A 23,886-nucleotide genomic window follows, 5' to 3' on the forward strand; every position below is an offset into this window, starting at 1 on the left:
CTCAAACTCTTTATTTTGATGATTGAATAACAATTCTTTTTATTTCAGCTAACAAAAAGTGTTAGGAGGGCTTCTACGGGGAAAAAATAGGTGAAATTCTTAGGCGGCAGCGCCAATAAACCCTTTTTACATGTATTTTAATGTCACACAAATAAAGGTTTGACTGATAACGGCGTTTTTCAGGCATCCATTAGATGTTATTGGCGAGAGCCTACTGCATATACAGCATGCCCTTAAAATTCACGGGGTAGGTTCTCAAAATGGCCGCGAATAGCCATATCCACGAATAACATTTGCTAACCAAGGGGGGGGGGGCCCACATTTTTACTTGTGTACAAAGAAGTGTATATTCCCTTTATGTGTTTGCCCTTTGGACAATTACTTCTTTATATATATACAGTCAACCCTTGCTTTACGCGGTCCCACTTTACGCGTTTCCACGTTTACGCGGTACCCTGCCGAAACCGGAATGCTCACTTTCCGCGGTGTGTGTACCCTTTTACGCGGAGAGCGGCGAGAGCAGGGTGCGCACAAGGTCGCCCAGTCATCAAAACATTACCGAGTTCTTCACCCGCCACCCACCACAGCCGGCCCAAGTCAGTGATAGTGATAATGATAGTGAGGATATGGACTCATATGAACTTTGAGGGGTTTGACAAAGAGGCCCTGCAAGCCTCTGTGGTGGATAGTGATACAATTGATACAAGTGATACAGGTGAGGGCCAATAATCTGCCCTCTGCCTCGGAACCAACCCCCCATCCCCGTGTGCCCAGCCATCTTTTCTACTAATGTAAATGTTAAAAAACCTAATGTTATTGATATTTCTCTTAATTATTAATTGTGTGTGCATACCATCATAAAATTAAGAAGTTATTTTTACTACAACGTAGGTATTGTGTCTGAAAAAGTGGAGTTTGGGGGTCGGCCCGGTCTCTATTTCAATTAATCCCATATGTTATGTTGTTCACTTTACGCGGGCCGCCGTGGGTTCAATTGACCGCGTAAAGTGAGGTTCACTGTGTGTGATGTATATATATATATATATATATATATATATATATATATATATATATATATATATATATATATATATATATATATATATATATATATATATATATATATATATATATATATATATATATATATATATATATATATATATATATATATATATATATATATATATATATATATATATATATATATATATATATATATATATATATATATATATATATATATATATATATATATATATATATATATATATATATATATATATGTGTGTGTGTGTGTGTGTGTGTAGATACACAGACACACATAAATCTCACAAATAAATAATAATAGGAAAATACTCTCACAAATAATCAGAAGCAAGACAAATAAATGTATTACAATGTAAGAGTCTACCCTCAAGTCAACTATGTGCTTTGTTATTACAGCTGACTTTAATAGCAAAGCACGGAGAAGACTCTAGTAATGATACACTGTTTCTTATTATGTTATCATAGGCAAATGCATGGTTTATATAATTTGTTTATCACTGTGCCCATCACCGTTTTCAAATTAGTCAACAATATATGTATTCTCCCATACTTATTTGATTTTACGCCTGGCAAAGGGTGTGAGTAACGGGAGTGAGTGAGTCGAGTGGCCGCTAGTTGACCACAACCTGTTCTTGTAACTCTCCTCCCTCCCTGCCATATTTCACTGGATTTATTGTTATTATTAGTGTTTACTGATATAATAGTGTTTAATAGTGATTAATCATGGCATTGTAACCAAGTTAGACACGTCACTGTAACCACCAGGCTACTGCCCCAAGTTGTGAGGAGTTTTGGTTGTTTTTCAACTCGTATTTTCGGGTAGATATACATAACTTTCTTCGTTTATTTTTACTCAGTTACATGCACACACCATCCTACATACATATTGTAAAAAAAGTAAAAGAAAGAATTGCCCTCAGGGCAAACACGTAAAGGGAATATACATTTCTTTACATAAAAGTTTGCTGGCTCTGTGAGGGAGGGGAGGAGGGTGCAGAGTGTAGGGGGTGGGGAGCGTTACTTGCTAGGGATTCGGCTTCCCAACTGGTTATCATTACTATGGTGAAACAGGGAGTGTATGCAAATGGCGACTGTTAAACTTTCATTCGGCTTTTATTTACCTATTTGACAATTCAGAATTTTTCGTTGTAACTTATTTATTGGTATTATGTTCACCGATTCCCGAATTACAGAATTAAAAAATTTATACCTTAATTTCAGGTTACAGAAAAAATCATAATTTTTAATCTTAAATTTTAAAAAAATAGTTAAAAACATTATGTGTGAATGCATCTGTGGTGGCCACAAAGCAGTTGGAAGACCGCTCACCTCCCAAGCTGCCAGCATTCACCACAACAATGGAGCTGCTGTTAGAATTCTTTCCCCAGTTTGCGTTCAGTTGTGCATCAGTGTTATTGTTGACCCTTATTCTAGATGATTGGAAAAAGACCATCAAGTTCAAGCGAAAGAAGTGGTGATAAACGATTCCACAAAGGAATTGCATTGGACATTAAACTTGATGTTTTAAGAAGGTAACTTCCACTAACTCTGATCCCTCAACCTCACCTCAACACCTCCTGCAGCACTCCTCATCATTTCTGGTAAGTAAAATTTGAGTGGTTAAAACTGTCCAATTTTACACATGTATCTGCTTGTTTCACATTTTTGGGCCTCAAAATATTTCCTTAGGCACACATCTCAACTTTTATAATGGAAGTACAGTAATGTATATGGGAAAAATTGTTTCGCATTAAAGAGAGATTTTCAGGAACAAAATCCCTCTGTAACCCGGGGGATGCCTGTATAATTATTTCCAACAATACTATAAAGTACAATAGATTCCTGAAGTTTATAAGGTTATTTTCTTCTTGATTACTGCAAATTTTAATTCCAAGACATTACTTCCACAGAATATATCACCAGGACAACTCAGTTTTTCCAGCAAAGAAAATGAGGCGGAGGCTCCGCATTACAAGGGGCTAAAGCACCACCCCGGGCAAAATGTTTTTTATAGATATCACTATTTTCACCTCTTCTCTACATGTTGGCGCTGGATGTAACCCCCTAGGTAGACTAGAAATATGGTTGAAAGTCCTTCAAAAATAGGGTGTCATTTCGCCTCAGGCCGGGAGCTACATATCTGGCTGTGTGCTCAGTAAGTAAGGTGGTCACATCCTGTTCAGTGAGAGGAGTGCAAGCTAATGACAGCGCGCGTCCCGCGGACCATACGCCCTGAGTCAGCCAATCACAATGGATTTTCCTTGCTACATCACAGCTCCTCAGGTAATCCGCGCACCCAGATGCTGCCTCCCTGGGTAGCATAAGGCGGTTCAGTGTTTCTACTGCTATTTTGGATAACTTTTTGGCATAACATTGGCGTTATTCGTGTTCCACGGGTGTGAGAAATGCTACGCAATGTCTGGCCGATTTTAGAGCAAGATTCGAGTGAGGCCAGGCCTTCTGGTGTGGGTTCAGGAGTCCTAAATCCTGAGTGTGTGTCTAGTGATGACAGTGCTCACGTGGACACCCCAACCATGCTTGGTGATAAGTGATTTTCGTGCTGAATTTATTGGTGATTATGGTGATGCAAGTGCTACTGGTATTGGTGATGGCCATTAAAGTTACACACAAGCCTCAGGATTTACGTAACTTCGACTTACTACAATCGTCAGGGATAATAAAACGAAGGAACTGAACAAAGTAAGATTGACATACTATTATCATAACACTGTTTTTACCAAAGATTATGCAAACTTTCTCTGCCTTTGTATTTGGGGGAGGGGATGTAAAATGAGTGTCGTTTTTGGTGATCATTAACTTGTTTTACAGTATTAGCCCACGCAATTATTGTTGGTTTGAAGATCAAACAACCATACATGACGGGTAGTTATTCTCATTCAACTAGCGATAAAATACAAGCTATTCACAGTACTAATTTCTAGTTTTCACTGTTCGCTAGGAGAGGGATTGAGTTGCACGATAAAAAAAATGAACCCTCTAGCTTAAAAACAACACAGTTATGGTTGTTTGAACTTCAAACGTATTTTTCTCCGCTTTTTAAATTTGGCGCTTCACCCCCTTGTAATGCGGAGTAACTCATATGACAAGAGGAAAAAATGAGCTCCAACAATTTCCTTACGTAAAAATAAATGAATCCCAAATTCAAAACAGTTGAATAAAGTTGAATCAAAGAAATATATATGTATTTTCATGGTGACCAAGTATTCTGATTTGTTACTTGTTAGAAATGGAACTGAGTAAAAAAAGCTGCTTTGCACATAAACCTTGTCCACATGGATAATGTATCCTGTCAGTCTGTCACTAAACACTGCAAACTTCCTAGGTAATGGTAGGGTCTGTCAGAGGGATGCTTAGTAATTTTGCAAGTCACTCATAAACCATAAGTGGAACAGAATTGTACGGGAAATTTTATTATTCACTATTAGCCAATATGGGTCATCCATTCTCACTGACCTCTTAACATCTGGAAGGAGCTGGCATATGTGAGAGTGAGACCTAAGTACATAGTTGATGTGGCCAGGGTGTCACACATGGCTGGCAGTAGGAGAACCAACTTTGGAAAATGGGTATTCTGCAAGAATAAAAAGATGAAACAAACCACTTAATATACTGTAATACTATTTCTTGGAAACTAAGAACACAAAAAAAAGTTTCTAGGAGTGTCTGTACAACAAATAATTTCTGCAAAAATACAACTACAGTAAACCCTTAATAACTGATTGTCATTTTATTTTTAGTCAAATTATGTATTGTATTTTGTCTATTATTTAATAATATATGTTATATTATTTATGATGAAACCGTCTGCCCTTCAAATTCGCGGGGGTTAGGATCTCAAAATGCCCGCGAATCGCCAAATCCGCGAATAACATTTGCTGACCAGATAGATGGGGGTACATTTTACTTATGTACAAAGAAATTTATTAAAAATGTGACAATCTGCCCTCAAGTCTACTCACTGCTTGATTAATAAAGCATTGGGGGGGTAAAAGTGACCTCAACACCCCCTCCCCCCAAAGGGTCACCTCAGTTTATCTACTGTACTGACTCATTCATGAAACAATATTGTTTATTTGTTTTTCATTAATTAATAAAGATACGTTACTGTAATAACCTGAGCTTATTAATGCCAGTACCCTTCATATACAATACAGTATACAGTGAAACCTCAAAAATTCGGATACATCTAAAATTTGAATAGAGTCTGATTAAAAATAAGTGCCAAAATTTTAGGTTTTGAATTTGAAAATATTGCCATAATAATTCAAGCTTTCAAATGCGATCATAATGCTGAGCACAACAAGCACATCCGGTTTCCAAGACATGCTAGGTCACGCGTTGTTTACCCTTCCGTGTCTCGTGGTGGTCGTCTCACAAGTGCTCCGTGGTTAACTTTATTAATATTCAACTTTCACCCTTATAATGGAAAAGAAGAAAAAGTATGTTTCATGGGACCAATAAACAGTTCAAGCTCAGAAATTTAAGGTAAATATACAATCCTTACAGTACAGATACTCCCCGACTTACGACGGGGTTAGGGACCGACATCCAGGTCGTAAGTCAAAATGCTTAAATAAAACATAGAAAATCGAAAATTTGGGTCTCTTTTTCTTCTCAGCACCACAAAACACTCACTTTTAAGCTTGGCAGCCATTTTAAAGTGAATTACAGATGAAAATTTTGTCTGTGTACTGACTTTGGGACTCAAAAATACATAATTTGACCACATTTTGGTACGACTGAGGCGGTCGTAAGTGCGGGTGGACGTAAGTCGAGGACTACCTATACAGTATCTTTTAATATTAATGTTTTCCCTTTGTCGAATTATAATTTGATTTATAATTTATTTTAGCTTAACTATATAATTTCTAAAACATGTGATAAAAGTTTTCACATAAATGGCAACTCAACATCATCTTTAGAGTTGCATACGTAGCAGAGGGTAGGTAGCCTACTCGTCAGACCAACCCCACTATAGTGACAATGATTATACCGAATGGTAATTGTTTACAACCAGGTCAATATTTGGAAGTATTATTGAAGATGTGTATTAAGCAATATTGTACAGTAGTAAAACACTGCAGGCAGTGTGGAAAAAGGCGGGATAAAGAGGAGGGGAGAAGAGTAGTGACACGACAGATGCCAGCATACCAATGTTTATACCATTAATAATTCTATGATTTCTTGATGTCTCTTATATTTAACCTACTTTTATTTTTTTTATACACGTATATGATAGTAATTACAATTTAAAAGTACTGTACAATATTTTGTATAGAAACTCTTTACGTAGTATTCACCTAAAGGCTTTTAGTCACGTATTTAAAGTTTCATATTAGAATAAATGTTGTTGAATATAAATACAGTTTTACTTTTAATTTATTATACCTATTGCTTATTGACAGTTTTTAGATATGTAAATAATTTTTGTAGCATGTTTTGATAAACAATTTGCTCTGGCGCTTCCATACATCTAAAATTTGAATACTTCATGGGCCCATGCAATTCAAATTTTCGAGGTTGCACTGTAGTACTATGTATATTCCTCAGGTAAAAAATGTCATTCAAGATGTCTTCAGGACTCGGGCTATAATCTTGCCAGCTACGGAGAGCAGCGAGATCCCACGGTAGTTGCCACAATCCGACCGGTCCCCCTTGTTCTTATAAATATTGACAATGGAGGCATCTTTAAGAGCTTGGGGGATTTCCTCCTTTTCCCATATATTCTCCAGGAGAGAGTGGAGACGGCTGGTAAGTAGAGGTCCTCCTGCTTATACACCTCGGTTGGGATTCCATCAGGCCCTGGGGCTGTTATTTTTCATCTGTTTGATGGCAGTAGCTACCTCATCCAGGGACTGAGGATAACTGAGGTGCGTCAGCTCTGGATACTGAGGGACCTGCTGGGTAGTCAGGACATCCACATCGGTGTTTCGGTTGAGCAATGAATGGTAGTGCTCTTTCTGGCGCTGAAGGAGGCCTTCGTCGTCTTTTCTGCAAGTTTTTGTGCTTCACAGGCTTTATTTTTAAGCCAGTCGTTCTTTAGATTGTGAAGTTCCCGCTTTCTTCAAAATAATAAATTAATAACGATAATAATAATAACAACAACACTGTAATAATAATATTAATAATAATAATAATAAAGAAATACAAAAAATAAAATAAAAATAAAAAGTGAGAAACAATATAGTATGTATGTTGTGTTGTCAAAGTAAGAGAAACAATTGAGACCCTGCAATTGTGTAAATGAGGCAGAAAGTCACAATTTTAGTGATGCCATAAGGCAACAGGGTCTACCATAGACAACACATTATGCTTCCAATATCTTCCCAGGCAGTAGTACCTCCCTGTTTGGTAGCTGCCTACTACCTACAATATAACATAATTTATGGTATATAAAATATTTCCATTTCAGCAGGGAATATTTAGAATTTTTTTTATGTACTGTACTCTTGCAGTAAGTTAGATTGATATAATACAGTACTGTACATGTAACATATTAAAATAATAAATATATGTACCTACCCAAAATTTACACTTGAAAAATAACCAAAACATTGCTCACATCTCAGCCTGGAGTGGTAGGGAGAGAGATAAGTGTAGGGTATAAGGCTGTAATGATGAGTCTTGTGTAACTACTGTGTTACAAATACAAAACTAATATAAAATACCGAAAACAAGTAAAAATATAAAAAACGTAAAAAAATTTTCACAGAAGTAAAGTAATGGCCCACACAATAAGTCAAAAGGCTGAAGTAAACTCACGACTCTCTATACCTTCTTAACCACCATTCATAAACCATATTAACTGTATTTGTTCTGTTATTTAACAACTGTGTTACTTCAAAGAACATTTATATACAATCTAGATGAAAAAAAATGAAGCTAAGTTCATTAAGCAAAAAAGCCAAATGAAAGTTTAACACAACCGCCATATGCATTAACACTACTTCTTGCTTCGCCATAACAACACAACTCTGCTGGGATACTAATTCTCCCGACTTCCTTGCTATGCCCCCACTTTACTGTCTCCTCGTCCTCCCCAGCCATAAAATACAGTACGTAACTTTCATTTTTTTTACCCACTTACGTGCACAAGCAATCCTACATACAAAATGTACCCCCCCCCCCAAAAAAATTATCATAGTCAAAACTTAGAGAGAATAAACATTTCTGCGTGTGTCAGTGAGAAATTGCAGGCTGAGCAGGTAAATAAAGTTAACTTTCTTCACATTTTTTTTAACTAGTTATATGCACACACAATCCTTCATACATTATGTACAAAAATAAAAGTAAAAGAAATAACTATCAAAAGGTCTAAAACATAAAGGGAATAAACATTAATTTGTGCGCAAGAGCTAGCACGCTGAGTGGAGAATGGGAGCCCCATTGCTAAGGCACCGGCAGCGTCCCAAATGCCTTGTAAGGTATTTCACAACATAATTTTTTATGTGAGATACTGTACAGGAATCAATAAATTGCATAAAGACTTTCAATACAATCAAACACAAAAAGGATAAACTTTACTTGTTCATTTGAAGGTGCCATTTCCACTTGTCCAAGACGCCGTCTTCGAGTCCAACAACGGAGTATATAAAAAGCAAACATACCTGCAATGGGAATATGACTAAAATAAGCTTAATTATGTAAGTGTATTGGTAAGTTGTCTTAGGTTGTCAATAAAGCACTCTTACTGGGGAGATTAAGGTGTAACCTCTCCTGTAAATTAAATAGTGTGTGTGTGTGTGTGTGTGTGTGTGTGTGTGTGTGTGTGTGTGTGTGTAATTGGGGCAAATCCCAGTCTGAAAAATGTGTGTCATAAAAAAAAGCGAATCTATGGCAGGGTGGGGGTAGAGATAACACTGGTTGTCTGGACTGTTTAAAAAATATCAGTTGTTGCTATGTTACTGCACTTCAACAACTAAGGTCTTTAAGTGTATAACAAGGTTATTAAAACACTTTTACATCAACAATAAAAAAATATGAAACAGAACTCTCTGGGTTGAAAATCAGAAGTAAGTCTGGTTGCCGACAACTATTTCACCGAGATGAATGTTTCGTACTATAAAGTGCAATGTGTAAGTAACCACAGATTTTGTCTTATGAATAAAGAGAAAACAATAAATACAAAAATTAGTGAGTACAGTGAGTAGAGGCAGGCCAAATGGACTATGATGATACAGAACGGCCTGTCTTTGTCCTCTACCATCTACTGTAGGAGATATTAACTGTCACTCTTCTCTCCCTTCATGAAGGAGGATTGTACACACCATTCTCTTTTGGTTGAATCACCAGTTTGGCTTTTGCCAAGCAAGATCTACTGGTGATCTGCTCTCCTATTGCACCCATCTTTGGTCATCCTCTCTTAGGGATTATGGGGAAACTTTCGTCGTGGCCCTCGACATCTCCAAAGCATTTGACAGGGTATGGCACAAGTCTTTGCTTTCTAAACTTCCCTCTTATGGTTTCTCTCCCCCACTTTGTTCTCTAATTTCTAGCTTCCTTGAGAACCGATCCATGACAGTTGTTGTCAAGGGATCTATCTCTCACTCTTTCTCTACCAATAGTGGTGTTCCACAGGGTTCTATTCTTTCACCTACTCTCTTCCTTCTTTTTATCAATGATTTACTTCACACTACTACTAATTCTATCCATTCTTATGCTGATGATTTTACTCTTCACTTTTCTTCTCATTTTTCCCTTACCCCAACTCTCAAACTAGATCTGTTTCTAGTGCTGATATCGTTTTATCTATCAATACGGACCTTTGGCCGCATACTGAAAACGCCTCATCAGTTACGTACAGTAGCAGAGATACGGTACCAGGATTAGTAAGCAGTTTGTGACTCTATTGTTTATACTGTAAATTCAGTTCTCTTGTCCGAAGGTAGATGGCAGTGCATGAGCTAGTTGGCCAATCATCGCTCAGTTAACAAAATCATCAACCAATCACAAGAAAAGGAAAAATCAACTGCGATTGATGCACGTGATAGTTGCTAGACATACTTCAAGCGTCATTAGTGAAGATGGAATTATGTTTGAGTAACACTTGAGGACAATGGTTAACCAATGACTAAAATAAGAGTGAGAGAGAGTAAAATTGCATTAAAGTGGCATCACATTTTTTTTACAAAAAGTATTTTTCATAGGTTTATGGTTTATTACAATCAGTAGTCATGGTTTTTTTTTTTTTGCCATAAAATTGGTGAAATGTACCTAACCCTAACCAAACCAAACCTAACCTTACCTTACCTAACCTTTATCTAACCAAACCTTTACCAAACCAAACCTTTATCTAACCAAACCTTTATCTAACCAAACCTTTACCTAACCAAGCCTTAACTTAACCTAACCAAACCTTAACTTAACCTAATCTTTACCTAACCTAAATTTACCTTACCTTACCTAAGCAAACCTTTCCTTTTTATAATCCACTTGCAGAGATAATCAAAGGTTAAAATGCATAATAGTGGCATCCTAGGTTACATTTATATATCATCATTAGATTTATAGATATGTTGGAGAAATGATTATAAAAAGTTTGTTATCTCTGCAAATGTATATTTTAAAAAAGAAATGGAAATTTTTCTAGAGAGCTTAATTGTTTGTCATGTGCGTTGCGCAACGGCTTTCTTAGGTTAGGTAGGGTAACGTTAGGTTAGGTTAGGTTAGATAAGGTAAGGTAAGATTAGGTAAGGTAAGAGTAGGTAAGGTTAGGTTTTGTTAGGGTAAGATACATTTCACTAATTTTGCAGCGAAAAAAAATCACTACTGAATGTATCGGATAAAAAACCTACGAACATAATTCTTTTTCTTCGAAAAAAAAAAGGCTTTACCACTTAATTTTTACCCCCTCTTTTATTAAGTTTGATGAACTTATATTGGGTTAGGTATTATTTAACTTTCAGTCATGGGTACTTCTTGGATACTTGGCAGAATAACTTGTTATAACTTGGTCCTAGCCATACCAAGGCGTAGGCTATATGTTGAATATGTAAAAAGAAGGGGAAGTCTAGGCAAAAATGTTCACTTGACCTCATATTTGGCTTCCATTACTGACGGATATCTACGGCTATACCACATTAGTAAGGTCTATCTGTAAGTTTTCTCAGTCATAAAAAATATTTGTACAGTACCATGAATGTGGACAATACAAATCTTCTATTTTGGTACAAATTACTTGAAAAGTTGTAAGAAGACAAATGATGCATCTATTCCATTCAGTGACAAATATAAACACACTCAAGCCTCTTCTTCTCGTAAAAAATTAACTAAAAAGACAAACTGTAATACCTGTATTGTATTTTAGTATGTTTATGTACAAAACATTTTCTTTATTATTTTATGATAAAACAAGTTCAAGAGGCTTTATTAAAACATATTTTATTGATTTGTTTTATGCAATCAGGAAATAGCGACTTACGATATCCGGGTTGAGCGTGTTACAGCACCTAAGGAAGTCCTGCAAGTTACGTCCTCGAGTACAGACTCGCTTAAGTAGTCCACTGCCAAATATTTGTTTTGAGTATACCGATCAGAGACTGCAACTCCAGTTACAGGGTAAACAAAGATATAGTCCCGTAAATGCTTTTGGGTCTGAGGCAGTGCCGGATTTAGACCTGTGGAGGCCCATGGGCAGCCTCTTTGTGGAGGCCCCCCTAATTATAACTACCTAAGAGGGTGGGGTGGCGAGTGAAGCGAGCCTAAACATCTGGGAGTCTACATAATCCGATACTGTGAGGTGCCATGTGCTGTTCAGATGAGGGGAAATTCTTCTATCAGTAAGCCGACCTTGAGAATGTAGGGTTTAGCCCGGCCTCTCCTTCAGAGCTCCCCTCACAGGCACCAGTCTTGACTTGAAGCTCACGAGAATAGGACGGGTGACCTAAATCAGTCAAGCTGAGCCCCGTCCTTAACTGACACTCACAGCTTACAGTGTTAATTACGGTACATCTACTAATAGACTGTGACCAATACAGTTTTACCAATAAATGGAGAAAAAAAAGACCATTTTGGGTTTGTAACTTAACCCCTCAACTTATTTATATATAAGCCAAGGTAAGGGAACTCTACCCAAAGCTTATATATGTATATTGTGTTGTCAACAGTAAAAGAAACAATTGAGACCCTGAAATTGTGTGTAATTTAAGTACCGTTTTAACCTTGGCGATGGCCACCATATTGGATTTTAACCTTGGCGATGGCTGCTATATTGGATTTGGAAGTCAAGATGGCGCCCAAACTAATAACTTACCATCCCATCAGATTTCTCACCTCAAAATAGTGGAAAATGATCCCATATTCATGATTCTAGTGTATCTAGTTCAAAAGTTATCACCGGCCATTGGCGACATTGAGCACAGGGCGCCATTTCGGAATTTGCTCTCCTGCGGAGTTAACTGACATTTTTCAAAGGTACAGTCACTCAAAAAAGTATCTGAAAAATATTGTTCATGACAATATAACACATCGGACGTACGTTTTGGGGAAATGGTAGAGGACCAAGCAACAGTGCCAAGACAGCAGGGATTATACTGTTCGTCTTGACATCCATCGGACCACACTTTTCAGATACTTTTTTGGGCGACTGTACAGTACATAGGGGCTAAATCTTGTTTGAAGAGTTCCTGGTAAACAAATCAACAATAAAAAAAAGGTAGGAACACAATGATCATTGATTCGATGAAAATGACTACTAGGAGGTCCTGGGTTCGATTCCTGACTGGTGATTATGGAAGTCCGTGTGTATATGGGCTGTTCGATGTCACGTGATATTCGTGCACAAACGCATACTCGCATTTTCGTCGGAAATTTATTTATTTATTTATACGTTTTTATTTTTTCAGGGGGTTACTTTGTTTCTTTTTTGTCTTGTTTGGTTAGGTTAGGTTTTCACAACCGGGAGGTCCAGGGGAGATAGGAGGTTAGGTCAGGTTCTTCTGATATCTGGTTACATTAAATAAGACTAATGTAGTGTACACAGTGCCGGATTTAGACCTGTGGAGGCCCATGGGCAGCCTCTTTGTGGAGGCCCCCCTTATTATAACTACCCAAGAGGGTGGGGTGGCGAGTGAAGCGAGCCTAAACATCTGGGAGTTCCGGGGGGTGCTGTAAGCCCCCCGGGAAAATTTTGAAAGTTGAACACTTCTTTGGAGAATTTTGAAGCCATATGCAGTTATATTGAGGAAATTAGAACATGGAGATAGATAAACATGAATTTTAAAGAATGAAAATAAAAATAATCCAAATGAATAAACAAATAAATAAAATATTGTGATATGAGGAGGCCCCTGGGCAGCTGCCCACTTTGCCCACTCCTGAATCCGGCCCTGGTCTGAGGCCCCTGTACAGCACGTACGAATGTGGAGGTAGAAATTTGATTAAATTCAATAGTAATAAAGCACAGTATTTACGAATTACACATCCCAAAATAGAAGATCTCCCACTAATTACATTTGAGGATGCAATCATTTTGCCAAAATCTAAAATAGATATGCTAGGCCTCACCATTTCCTCTAATATGTCATGGAAGCCACACCATTGCTAAAGCTGCCTCCTGAAAGCTAGGAATGCTGTACAGATGCTGTAGCTACTTCACTCCTGAGCAGTTGCTTCAAGTTTATAAGGGATTCATTCTCCTAACTTGGAGTACTGCTTTCATATCTGGTGTGGTTCTTCTTCTGTCCAGCTGTTAGATAGGGTGGAATAAAAGACATTTCATCTTATTAACTCTCCTCCTTTAGTCGATAATTAATCTCTCTTCCCTTTCTCTTTGCCGCAATGTTGCTTCACTCTCTCTCTTTTACAGGTACTTTAACGGGAAATGTTCGGTGGATTTGGCATCCTGTATACCGCCGGCGAGGCCGTGGGCTCGTAACACTCGTGTTGCCCGCGGTGCCCACTGTTTCTCTGTGGATGTTGGGCACACTAGAATAACCCGTTATAGTACATCCTTCTTTCCTCACACAGCCAAACTGTGGAATGCTCACTTCAAGAAGCTGGTTTTCCGGCATCTTCGTGGTGTAGATTTATATATATTTTTTCTCTTCTGTGTTTAATTTCCTTTTACTCTTTTTTTTTTTTGCCCCCTCAGGCCACATTGTGGGTCGATGAGATGTGCCCAGGTGGGCCCTTCCCTGTATAAAAAAAATTTATATATATATATATATATATATATATATCATTAGCCCAATAAAGCACACGGACTTCTACATATAAATCACTGTAGGTGCGCATGATCCAGGTATATGCTGATAACCACAAGGAAAAAGAAAACACGAAGTTCCCAAGCGCTTTCGTGTACAGTAATTCACATCTTCAGGGGTGAGTACATACTAAAATAGAAGTGCAGAACAAGTTATATATATACAGAGGAGGGTGAGAACAAGTCCACAGAGGTCAAGTATAGGTAATGACCCTACTAATCTTTACAAAAGCACCGCAGTCGTCGGTAGTCAGGTCAGAGGGAAAACTGACCCAACCTTCTCACCTGGTTACAAATCTTCTTAATTACAAAATTGTCCAATTTGTACATACCGTTACTCAAATTCATGTTTACAGATTCGGTATGTTTAATGAGATTAGATTCTATAATGTTCCTACTGTCAATTGAATTACAAGGTAATATTGAGGAGGCATTATCCCAGTCAATGCAATGTTTATTATTCCTCAAATGAACGAACAGAGCATTGGATTCCTGGCCTGTCCTAACACTGTATTTATGTTGTTTAAGTCTAGTTACAAGATCTTTACCTGTTTGGCCTAAGTAAAACCTACTACATTCCTTGCAAAGGACTTAATAAATGCAGCTATTTGTATTATTGGGGGAGTTCTTGATTCACATCTGTTTAACAGTGCATGAGTTTTTAAATGCCACATTGACATTCCAGGTTTTTAGTTGTAAAGGAATTTGAGAGAAATTTTTGTGAAATGATAATACTAGGAGATTCTCATGGTCATGGGTGGGCTTGGGATCAGTTCTATAAAAAGATTTCTAAGTAATGTTCAGGCATTTGTCTATGAAAGATCTAGGGTATTTAAGGTTTGAGCCAATATTATAGATATATTTATATTCCTCATCATTGAATTCCGGGCTGCAAATTCTCAAAGCACGTAAAAACATTGTTGAAAATACTGACTGTTTGACTCTATTATGGTGGGCAGAATAATAATGAATGTATGAACACACATTAGTAGGTTTTCTATAAATACTGAACTTAAAGGTGTTACCTATTCTGTGGATCAGACAGTCTACGAAAGGCAATTCACAGTCATGCTCTATTTCCACAGTGAATTTGATCGAGGGGGCTAAGTTATTAAGTTGTGGCAGGAACGCTTTTCAGTCCTCATTACTAGGCCAGAGACATAATACATCATCTACATATCTAAACCAGACTGCTGAAGGTGGTAAGATATTACTTAATAGTTTCTTTTCAAAGAATTCCATATATAGGTTGCTTAATACAGGTGAGAGTGGATTACCCATTACCATGCCAAATTTTTTAGCATAATATTCTCCATTGAATTCAAATTTACAATCCTTAATACATAGTTTGATGAGTTCGATTTAAAGAAAATAATCTTGAATTACACCAAGAGAACTAAAATTTTATGGGTGAAATGGCACCATGGGGTGACTTCTCTTCCACCCCAATGCCTTCTCTTCTCCCTTCTCCTCCACCCCCATCCTAATTCCCATCATCATCATCCAGGAGCCTTCTACATACACACCTCAAAGTAAGTGTACTTTATTACCTTTTTTGTTGATTTTAAGCAATGTTCGATGAGCTGGAACCAATTACCCTAAAACCCATTGAAACAATGGTTTCGGGTAACGAGCAACCTTCTGGAACGAATTGTGCTCGTTAACCGAGGGACCACTGTATTCTACACCTGTGAAAACTCAAAAGAAAAAAAATGCGAAGGACCTCTACACACTCCCCTACTAGTGACATACGCTGTCCACTCTACTATGTACAGTACAGTACTGTATATACATAACGGGATTTTCACACTTCCGGAATATACAGTACAATATACCCTGTACAGGCAGTCCCCAGGTTACGATCATCCGACTTACGAACATTCGCAGTATTTTATTTACCTGATGACTTATTTTTTTACTTTCATTTACAGTAGATCCTTGTCATTTGCGGGTTTGCGATTTCAAAGATTCGCGGTAAGCAGCTGGTGGGTCTGGTGGCTAGCTTGCAAGCCTTTTCCCGCAGCGCAAGGAGTCACCCCACACGCCCGCGGCGTCTCATCTCCCTCTATTCACGCTCACCCAATACCTGTGACCTAGCATCTCGTGTTGCACTTTCAAAACTTTTGTGTTTCTTTGTCAAAATGGACCCTAAGAGACTGCCTAGTGTCAGTGCTAGTGATGCTAGTGGAGTAAAATGTAAAAGACAAAAGTAAGTGATGACCCTGACAAAGAAAGTTGAATCATTAGACAAGTTAAAGGAGGGGATAAGAGCTGCCGCGATTGGTCGGTTTTTTGGAGCGAACGAATCCACAGTGTGGTACATAAGAAAGAATAAACATGCAATTTCGTGATACTGTTCAAGCAAGTGCTCCTGCAAGTGTTAAAGCGGCGAAGGTTGTTTGTGACTAGAACATAAAGAAAACAGAGAAAGCACCGACCATTTGGATTGAGGACCAGCACTTCAAAAAAATGTTCCAGTCGACAGCAAAGTGAAATGTGAAAAGGCTAAAAGTCTTTTATGCTTATTTTTATGAGTCAACAGGTGGTGAAGGGGCTAGTGTGGCTACTGAACCAACTTTTAGTGCCAGTAAAGGTTGGTTCAAGAATTTTAAGAAAAGATTCTCTCTCCATAATGTGAAGCTGACTGGGGAGGCCGCATCAGCTGACCACACAGCCGCAGATGCATTTCCCGCCAAGTTAAAGAAAATAATATAAGAGAAAGGCTATAGACCAGAGCAAGTGTTTAATATTGGAAGAAAATGCCTGGTAGAATGTACATAAACAAGCAGGAGAGGTGTGCCCCTGGGTTCAAGGCAGCCAAGGACAGAGTGACACTAATCTCCTGTGGCAGTGCAGCTGGCCACATGATCAAACTTGGCTTGCTTTACCACTCAGCAAACTCTAGGGCTTTAAAGGGAAAAAACAAGAACCTTTTGCCAGTGTTTTGGTAGTCCAACAAAAAGTCATGGGCAACTGTGCAAGCATTCCAGGAATGGTTCCATAAATGCTTAGTCCCGGAAGTGGAAAAATACCTTGCATCCAAGATGGAATTCAAGGTGTTATTACTGTATTGATAAACAACGCACCAAGCCACCCAGAAAGTTTGCAGTGTAGCCATCCAGGAGTAGAGGTGGTGCTCCTACCCCCTAACACCACTGCTCTTATTCAGCCTCTCAATCAGGGTGTAATATATGTACACACCTTCAAGGTATGGATGCAGGCCCTGACCTTGATGATTGCATATGATGGAAGCAGCACAGCATTGCAGAGTGCACTACCAACATCAGTGATTCATTCAATGAACTCAAACCAGAGACAGTGAATGCTTGTTGGCAAACCTTATGGCCTGAGTGTGTGAATAACTTACAGGGATTTCCGTCCATAGTAAAGGATGTGAATGACATTGTTAGTGTTACACGTCAATTGGGTGGCGAGGGGTTGGTGGACACGGTTGCTGAAGATGTGGAAGAGCTGATTGATGGGCATGGAGAGGAACTGACAGAAGAGGATTTGAAATAGTTGGTAAAAAGAACTGAAGAAGATGAAAAAGAATAAATTATGGAATTGCAACAAGGTTGGGGCTTGAACAATTTTGGTGAACTGATTTCATTGTTGACCACGACCCTTCCATGGAACGGAGCCTTAAGATTGTCCAAGGAATCAACCAGGTATTGTTTCCCTACCAAGAAATGTTTAAAAACCTCAAAGCAAAGAATAAAAAACTACCAATCACGATGTTTTCCAAGAAAGAACCAGCTGCTACCGATGCCGCTCCACCCTCCACCTCCCGGTAGCGTGCCTCTCCACCACCCACGTTTACACCAACCCCCACTGCATCACCCTCTTCCAACAGTGATCCTGATGATCTCCCTATGCTTCAGTAACCAGATGTCTCCCCATGTACAATGTATCACTTCATCAAGCTCCAAACTTCCACATACGAATGTAAGTATTGGTAACTTAAGTTTCTCATACACAGTATAGGTATATATTACTGCACTTAAGTATTATATAAGTTGATATTTGCTGTTTTGCCAATGGAAGAGTTGACGGTTCTGAGTAAACACAAGAAATACACTCTGCCACATTTGTAGACTGATACGGTATATTTAATTTGCAATAAAAGTTGAAAGTCCTGCTATAATAGTCAAGATAAGTTTATTTCTCTAGAAACAGGGCCGCCATTTGCAATGAAGTCACCACCTACCCTGCAGACGATGCATGGATGGAGATACAAGTCAATTGAGAAGTAATGACATAGTCTGGACTTTGTTTTGAGAATGCCTGATTCAAGGTAAACATGACAACATAGTGCTGTTATTGTTTTGATGATTCACTAATGAACCACTGGGATATATCATCATTTATATTAATTAATGGGTAAAATTTTACTTTAACTACCATAAGTATTTGGATGCATAGAGTCAAGAAAGGCTATATTGGGTAAATTTTAAGTTTTGGTCATCCGTGTTCTTAGACATGCAGACTATGTTTTTTTCCCTGATGGCTTGCAATGTATTATGAACGATTTAGATCTTTATTTCTATCGGAAATCACTAGTTTTGAGTTACAACCCCCCTTACCGATGCATGTTAAACTAACCTTATAATTTATCATACCCTAACCCAACTTATGACCTGTATTTTCTTATGCGATCGAAAAATGTTTTACTTTTACTTACTTTTATCCTCTTCACCACTGATCGGCTCGTTAGCCGCTTGGGCGATCGGTCACGTCTCTGTTACGCACTGATGACAAGTACTACTGGGTATGCACAGGCTCCTGAATGTACCTGAACTTGCTCCAGTGTTGGTCAAGTCTGGTCTTGAAAGAGCTCACACTTGGTGCCGTTACAACACTTTTTGGCAGATTGTTCCAAGAGTTCACAACTCTCACAACGAAAAAGTTTGCCCTCACAGTTTTCTAGACCTGCAGCTTCTTCAATCTTGAGCTGTGACCCCTTGTGGGGCAAGCGTCCGCCAGCTCCAAGTAAGGACACTCGACTGAGTAGTGCCCATTGAGATGCTTATACACCTCAATTAGGTCGCCCCTTGCCTGTCTGTAGTATAAGCTAGGCAAGTTCAGGCACTCCAATCTCTCAGGGTAGTTGAGGTGCCAAAGTGCAGGTACCAGTCTGGTGGCCCTCCTTTGAACATTTTCAACCAACTGACAGTCCCTAGCATATCTCGTGGACCAGGCGAGGTGACAGTACTCCAGATGGGGAAGCACTTCACTCGTGAAGATCGTTACGAGGGACGGACCGTCTAGATATCTGAACGACCTTCTTATAAGACCCAATAATTTATTTGCCTGATTTACCTTCTTCTCGCAATGGCCCAAGAACTTCAGCTCATTGTCAACACACACCTAGGTCCTTCTCAAATTCAGTCTCAAATAGTGCAGTTTCTTCATCCCGTTGGGACATATGATACGCCTCCTTACCGTTGGTATGCCCCAGGTGCATCCTCTTACACTTCGTGACATTGAATCTCGGCAGCCATTTCTTCGACCAATCTTGGAGCTCACAGAGATCCTTCTGCAGCTCTTCACAGTCCGCATGGTTCTTGATTTCCCGAAATACCTTGGCGTCATCGACAAACATTTGTATGGAGGAGTGTACGTCAGGCATGTCATTTATGAAACAAACAAAAAACAGCGGGCCCAATACACTGCCCTGTGGTACCTCGCTTGTGACAGGTACGGAAGATGATTTCGTGCCATTAATCACCACACACTGCTTGTGGTCATGTAGAAAGTCTTCTATCCACGCTAAGACATTTCCCCGAATTCCGTACCCTTCCAGTTTGATTTTCAGCCTTTCGTGGGGTACAATGTTGAAAGACTTGGCAAAATCTAAGTATACAGCTAGACCCCGACTTACGACTGCTTGGACTTACGACCGTCGGGACTTACGACCGCCGCAATTGTGACCATTTTTTTTTCTTTCCAAATGACACGCATTTTCTATACCGAAACGTTTCCAGTTAATGTAGTCTCCATGTATAATTTGAAAATTATGGGGGCCCCATGTGCATTCAGCTGACTACATTAAAGGTAAGTGCTCAGTCACACTGTATCCATTCCTTATTATTTATTACTTTCACTGTACTGTATCCATTCATCATTATCTATTACTTTTACTGTACTGTATTTCGTTGTAGATTTTTTATTTAAAAAAAAAAAAAAAAAAAAAAAAAAAAAAATTTTTATCTGTGTCGGACTTACGACCTGGATTTGGGTCCCTAACCCCGTCGTAAGTCGGGGTCTAGTTGTATATTGTCGATATTACCACCCTGTTCCAGAATATGGGTCCAAATATCCAATACCTTGAGCAATTGTGTTAAGCAGGAGTGCCCCGGCATAAAACATGAAATAGAGAACAGTGATGAAAACACCATGTTGGAGTTATTTGTCTTTTGCATCATTTTGGCACCAGCAAGTAAATACACAAGATGATACTTGAGCAGTAATTTATTTTAACCTGAAAATAAGGTATGCCTGTGTACTTCAACTGTAAACTCCTTGGTTAGGGATGTTCAGGTGACGGGCAAATCAAAGGGAATGATTGAAATCCGCCTTTAGACGCATTCAATATTTATTGATGTGGTCAAAACCTGCAGAGAACAAGGCGTTCATTAGTATTACATGGTGAACTATCTGATACATAATTAGTTAGTCTCACACGATTTCATCTCAATTACAATTGATTATTAAGCATAGTGACATGATACAAAGTTCATAACTCTCTATTAATCTTAGTTACACTTTATTCCGTGTTGTCTTATTGCTCCAGATAAGGCAGAAACGAGTAGGCATAATTAGTCCACAATATTTCAGTACTGAGGGGTATGTCATCACTTTGGCTGTACTTACAAGTGAGGGTCGATGCAAACCAGATTGGTGTTCCAAGGGACAATAGTACTGTGTAAATTGTTCCAGCACAAAACTCGGCCAGGATTGGGAGTCGGTGTTCACCACTGCTAGCAGAGGGCTGGTCCTCACAGCATCACTTGAGAGGGCGATCTGAATCATGGAGGCCAGGAGGCCACGCCACCCTCTAAACCATACATTCAGCAGAATCAGGGCCTCTTGTCTGTAACCACCCCCCCCTCCCCCAGCCGCCACATCTGGCGAGGTTGCGCGCGCGGGGGGGAACGTGGTCGCAAGCCGAGAGATTTAATGTTTGTTCGGGTAAGGCAACGCCAGCATTGTAGTTGAAGCCAGCGGCGATAGCATCAACATTGTATATGGCCATAAGTCCTGTATTTCTGCTGGTAACAACACATACACCACAACTGGCTGGGCGGCTCGCACTAGTTAGTGGCGTCACAACCAATCACAGAGCTTTTCGCAATCACGTGCTTTTTAGCAACTTTAACCCTTATTTTTTTACACTTTTGGGCCCAATTTATGTTAAAATATCATTACCATCATGAATTTAAGCATTTTCTTTACCCTTTGATCTGCCATCTAACGCAAAAATTCTGACTGTCAACTAGTCCATTCGCGCCATTTCTTGGAACCTTTCCCTCGCCATTCACTGTACAGGGGGTCCCCGGGTTATGAACGGGTTCCGTTCCTGAGAACATTCTTCAGTCGGATTTGTATATAAGTCAGAACACATGCTATATGCATACCGTACTTACAAAACAATGTTTAAAATCTCACTGTATCATAGCCTAAGTTCTTATAAACATCTAACTGAATCGTCGGGATGTTAATTTTTTTTGGGTATCTAAAGATTAGAGACGTAGTACCGAAACGTTAAGCAGGCCGATGTTATACGAGAACTTACTGTACATTGATGTATTACCTATGTAAGAATATTCTAGAATGTATTGCATGAATTTTTTTATGATTTATTGTACGCCTAGATCATTCTAGAACTTTCCAGGCATATCTCATTCTTATCTGCAATGCCTGGATGGCACTAGGATGTTCTGGGCATCTGAAGAAAGGGATTTAAACAGCCAGCAAGGTGTCCGGTGAAGTAGTTGACTGAAACCTCTGCTCAGAATATGAAGTATAAGCCTAGTGACAGCTAAAGATAATTGTTGTTCAAGTATTGTGGAATTGTCGTGAGCGATATAAGTGGAAAGACGAAGGAACTGTTTCACTGGTAGTGTGCTGACTATATATATTCAAAGTGAGAAGTCCAGTTCCGCGGACATACCCTGTAAACGGTTTTGTGAAGACTTAGTGATTATTAAGGAGACATCAGTTCATAAGTGTGTTTGTGACCCAGTGGAAATCTACCTGCCTGTTGTTTTGTCTACACACTGATACTGATTGTCAGGAAATTACCGGAGACTGGTGGGACAGCCAGTGGCAATTCAACGACACTTGTGATACATGTATCTACAGCTTCCGTATACAGGTATATGCCCTGGCTGCTGGTAACCAGCGGTGGAAGCTGATAAATGGCAAAAGGGGTTCGTAACAATATATATATGCACACATTACATAGGCAACAGTTTACAATGGCACACAGAGAAAGGCAAGAAACCAAAGGATTACAGTTAAATTTCCTTAATAAGTTGACAAAATTCATAATCTAACAAAAATTACTTAAAATACATTAAGTTAAGAAACATAAAACTATTATTAAAAAAAATATTTACTGACATTATGTAGATTGCTCAACAAGTGCAACTCTGTTAAAATAATAACTTCCCCCAAGATAACCTTAAGAATATTTACAGTACGGTACTTACAAGATATCTCTCCAATAAACATGCCATCAGTCTGGAAGTATGGATGAACAAAGGGGACATCATCACCTGCACTATTCACTGCTGTCATTTGATCTGCCCATCTGTAAATTAAGAATATATTTATCCCTGAGTTTGATATGGGACCAATCAACAGTGAAAAGTGAAAGTGGGTCCAATATACAGTACCTGATTGCCTGTTAGAACCACACCACTGACTAAGCAGTTTTTTTTTAAATAAAGGTGGCGACACACTGGGCACTTTCCTCTAAACATGTTGCCCATTTTGCTGGCCATTGGCCTGACAGCCCAGCAAGCAGCAGGATTTCTGCTGTTGCGATAAATGGACAATGGTTTGGCAGGGATTTTTGCTGGCCAGATTAGTACTCAAATGAGCTTCATATAATTTCAAGTAAAAATTTAAATACGTACAGTAATTCATGAAACAATAATAATTTAAAACATAACACATAAATAGTCACATATTTCTATTTATTCGTCCCTTTAAAACTTCTTTAGTATTATTGTATTAAATCATTATTCAGGGTCTTCTTTGGCCAGCCAGCCGCCGCCACTTTTAAAGAAACTTCACGACGCACCCACTGTCTTTTCTTTAACTTTTGCAGACGTCTCACTTGCTTCAGCAATTGAAGAACTATAACACAATCCTGCAAGGCCTCAACTGTAGTGATAGGATCCATGGCAAACCTCGTCTAGACGCTTTGTTGTTGTTTTGTTGCGTTGGGCAGATGTGCCAACAAAACACCCCAGTGTGATGCAAAAGTTTCTTTGTTTTGCTGGCCAGACCTTGTTTGCCAAACATGTTTGGAGGAAAGTGCCTTTTGGAAACAGTGTGGCTAGCACTGAACTTGACCACCATCACTTTCCAGTCACAGCTAGGTG

The 23,886-nt window shown here is 38.9% G+C and overlaps 1 protein-coding gene across 2 annotated transcripts in view; it reads right to left on the bottom strand.

Annotated features, from left to right (window-relative positions):
• The window catches only part of LOC121873312 (solute carrier family 35 member F6-like), a 62,890-nt gene that overhangs the window by 23,488 nt on the left and 15,516 nt on the right, over positions 1-23,886 (bottom strand). For both annotated transcript variants that reach the window (XM_042376818.1, XM_042376819.1), the window contains exons 2-4: positions 22,987-23,087; positions 8,596-8,678; positions 4,525-4,642 (exon numbers count right to left, since the gene is read on the bottom strand). In XM_042376818.1, the coding sequence (XP_042232752.1) occupies positions 4,525-4,642; positions 8,596-8,678; positions 22,987-23,087 (302 nt within the window). The remainder of the gene's footprint in view (positions 1-4,524; positions 4,643-8,595; positions 8,679-22,986; positions 23,088-23,886) is intronic.

This window comes from Homarus americanus, unplaced genomic scaffold, assembly GCF_018991925.1.
Source record: "Homarus americanus isolate GMGI-L3 unplaced genomic scaffold, GMGI_Hamer_2.0 scaffold32929, whole genome shotgun sequence".
NCBI lineage: Eukaryota > Metazoa > Arthropoda > Malacostraca > Decapoda > Nephropidae > Homarus > Homarus americanus.